This window comes from Saprolegnia diclina, assembly GCF_000281045.1.
Source record: "Saprolegnia diclina VS20 unplaced genomic scaffold supercont1.39, whole genome shotgun sequence".
Taxonomy (NCBI): Eukaryota; Oomycota; class Saprolegniomycetes; order Saprolegniales; family Saprolegniaceae; genus Saprolegnia; species Saprolegnia diclina.
Window position 1 is genome coordinate 209,720 of NW_008246106.1, and position 3,217 is coordinate 212,936.

Here is a 3,217-nt window from a genome sequence, read left to right on the forward strand (position 1 = left end):
CGGTATTACATCGATCGAAATGGCGCGTTTCGTGTAGACCGAAATCAGAAACGAACTAGACCAACAATAAAACTGTGAAAACGTTTGTTTCCGTGTTTGGTTTAGCTACCATGCGCGTTCGCCCCGAGGTTCCTGCTGACGATATCTCATGTGCCGTGGGCTAGGACGACGAAGCGCTCGTTCAAGCCGCCAACGATGGGTCGCTCGAAGAGCTTCAACGGCTTCTCCGTGACAAGATCGACGTCAACGTTGTCCAAAATGGCGTATGTGCTTCTGCTCAAAGCCTCTCGAGGCCATCATCGTATCTCGTCTTGTGCACAGAGAACGTCGCTGCATGCGGCTGCCGCCAACGGGCATGTAGAGGTCGTTCGCGTGCTCTTGGCAGCCGAGGCCGACCCCTTTCGAACCAACGATGTACGACTGCTCGACGGCAGTTGTCGGGGCTGAGCCGAGTGTAGCACCACCAACTCCCCCGAGACGTTGCTGCCGAGCGCGGTCACTCAGCCGTCGTAACCTGCCTCAACACGGCCATGGAGCAGCTCTCCGGTTTCTTCCAGGCTCTCTATGATGTCGACGAAGCGACAATCTTGCGTCTTTTGGAGAACAACGTGCCAGTGAGCGTCCCCTACACGGTAGAATCCTACGTCCATGCACTGTCCATGCCAAATTCGATACGTAGTCGACATTGGCGTTGAGGCAATCGACGCCCAGCCATTCCGACACGGGTGACGACGACAACGAGACGACAGTACTGCCGATCGACGACCTGGTCGACTGCGGACGCTGCCTATAGGATGGCATGCTACCGCTCCATCTCGCGAGCATCAGCGGATCGGAGGTAGTGGTTGCTGCACTGCTGGCGCGTCCGCGCATCGATGTCAACGCCGTTGGTCGAGTACGCTTGTGTGTCATTATTGGTCGTTATCTTTCTCGGTAGCATCCGTGGCGAAGTACAGCGCTGCATTTGGCCGCAACAAATGATGGCGTCGGCATCGTTGTCACGTTGCTTTTGGCCGCTGGTGCGGCCGTAAATGCTGTCAACTTTGTACAAAAAAGTGTCTACATGACAATATTGTGTATATGTATTCCATAACTAGGTGGGCTGTACGCCGCTGCACCATGCGGCATCCACAGGGAATGTCCCCGTCGCGCAAGCGCTTTTGGAGGCGAAGGCGACCGTCGACGCGCGGGACAAGGTTGGCGCCATTGACGACTCTGTATTGCATCGGATGCGTAGGACCAGAGCACGCCGTTGCATGTCGGCGTGGCCCATACCAGTATCGTTGCCCTTCTTATCGCGGCCAACGCTGTCGTCCACGCCCTCGACAAGGTCTTATTTTGCGGCTGCACGGACGTTGAATTGATCGTTTGGCGACAGGGCGAGTGCGCGCCGTTGCACTTGGCGGCGCATCACGGCAATGTCGGGGCGGTGCAGCAGCTTTTGGACGCCAACGCGCAAGTGGACGCCCGGCATCAGGTAGACCGTTTAGCTTTGTAGAGGATGTTTCGAGTGCAGGTATGAAGCGCGGCTGCACACCGCTGCATTTCGCAGCAAGCGCAGGTCACGCCCCCGTCGTGTCCTTGCTTCTCTCCAAGAACGCCATAGTGGACGCCGTGGCAAAGGTATATCATCCGTGATCTCGGTCGTTTCTACAATCAGAATAGTCCGACTCGACGCCATTGCTCTTGGCTGCGAAACATGGACATGTCCAAGCCACGGCCTTGCTATTAGCCGCCAAAGCTTCGGTCGACGTGTACACGCTAGTGGTAGCCCGTTCACTTGACGGCGCAGTATTCGGATGATCAACTGCAGGACACATGGACACCGCTTCACCACGCTGCCGCCAATGGCCATGCAGAGGTGGTTCAACTGCTTCTACAAGCCAAAGCGGATGTGAAGGCATACGACAAGGTACTTCTACCTTGGGCTCGGCTCGGTGCTCATTCGGAAGCGTAGCAACACTTTACGCCGTGGCACCTTGCGGTCCTACAAGGTCATGCGAGCGTGGTCACAGTGATGCTAGCTGCAAGCGTTCCCGTGAACCACCGGTGCCAAGATGTACGTCGTCGTGTCTCGCAATATCATAGGAATCCCGGAGCTTGCTAGTACACGGCCCTCCACCTCGCTGCTCAGCAGGGTCATGCCAGTGTGATCACGGTGCTTTTGGCGGCCAAAGCGTCTGTCCACGCCCGAGCCACGGCGCCTTCCACGCACCAACACTCCAACTCGCGACCGTTGCACCGCATCACACCGCTGCACGTGGCCGCAAACAAGGGGCATGGCTTGGCCGTCGCCTTGCTATTGGCGGCCAACGCCCCTGTGAACGACCGGTCGTCGGTACGTCCCACCGGCTCGCCGTCAATTCATCAACCAAGTAGGACGGCAGCACGCCACTCTTATACGCAGCTGCATACGGCCACGTCGATGTGGTCCAGCTCTTGCTCGATGTACAAGCGGATGTCAACATTGCGACCGAGGTGCACCGGATCCGTCTCTATCTCGTCTCATAGAGGCTGTGCGCGTAGGATGCAGCCACGCCTCGCTCGGTCGCCAACGACCGCGGACACGACGCCGTCGTCAACGCGCTCGACGACGCTTTGAACTGTGGACCAAAAAGTACGTTGACCCTTCTGACTCACCAAGAAATGAACGCGCGCCCAACTAGTTAGGCTGGACAGGCCTCCACGTGGCCGCTGCGAATGGTCATACCAATGTGGTTCGCATGCTGTTGGGAGCACATTTCTCGGTCAACGCCAGAGGCAAACACGTACGACTCCTGCTCTTGTATCGGCGCGAAGAGCGAGGGCGACTGGTAGGACGGGGTCACACCACTCTTCCTTGCCGCCGAAGCGGGCTGCGCTGACATTGTTCAGCTTTTGTTGGACGCGTCGGCAAACCCGACGCTCGCCACCAAGGTGAGTCCTGTGACAGCAGCGACAGATCCACCGAGATGTCTAGAACGGCGACACACCGCGATCGGTCGCCAAGGCCAACGGGTACACGGCAGTGGTGGAGGCACTGGACGCCTACGTGAACCCCGCGCCTGTGAACGAGGTCCTTTTGTAATTTGATTGCTTGTCATATCCAGTGCGTAGCAGCAGCCGGCCCGAGGTAATCACTGGGTCCGCTGGTTCCTTTTGATCAAAGAGCGATGGCGCACGAGCCGACGAAAGAGGACAAATATTGTCTGCGCAGACTCTATTGGCTAAGAGACGA

General features: G+C 57.6%; 1 protein-coding gene across 1 annotated transcript in view; it reads left to right on the forward strand.

Moving 5' to 3' along the window:
* The window catches only part of SDRG_11106 (hypothetical protein), a gene marked incomplete at its 3' end in the record, with an annotated part of 6,649 nt that extends 3,582 nt beyond the window's left edge, over positions 1-3,067 (forward strand). Inside the window, exons 21-39 of the mRNA XM_008617131.1 lie at positions 106-116; positions 165-263; positions 322-414; positions 459-632; positions 680-748; positions 794-895; positions 938-1,045; positions 1,098-1,196; positions 1,238-1,330; positions 1,379-1,477; positions 1,525-1,623; positions 1,666-1,764; positions 1,814-1,912; positions 1,958-2,059; positions 2,108-2,338; positions 2,380-2,478; positions 2,667-2,768; positions 2,818-2,916; positions 2,960-3,067. Of these exons, the coding sequence (XP_008615353.1) occupies positions 106-116; positions 165-263; positions 322-414; positions 459-632; positions 680-748; positions 794-895; positions 938-1,045; positions 1,098-1,196; positions 1,238-1,330; positions 1,379-1,477; positions 1,525-1,623; positions 1,666-1,764; positions 1,814-1,912; positions 1,958-2,059; positions 2,108-2,338; positions 2,380-2,478; positions 2,667-2,768; positions 2,818-2,916; positions 2,960-3,067 (1,985 nt within the window). The remainder of the gene's footprint in view (positions 1-105; positions 117-164; positions 264-321; positions 415-458; positions 633-679; positions 749-793; positions 896-937; positions 1,046-1,097; positions 1,197-1,237; positions 1,331-1,378; positions 1,478-1,524; positions 1,624-1,665; positions 1,765-1,813; positions 1,913-1,957; positions 2,060-2,107; positions 2,339-2,379; positions 2,479-2,666; positions 2,769-2,817; positions 2,917-2,959) is intronic.
* Between the last annotated feature and the right edge of the window lie 150 nt (positions 3,068-3,217).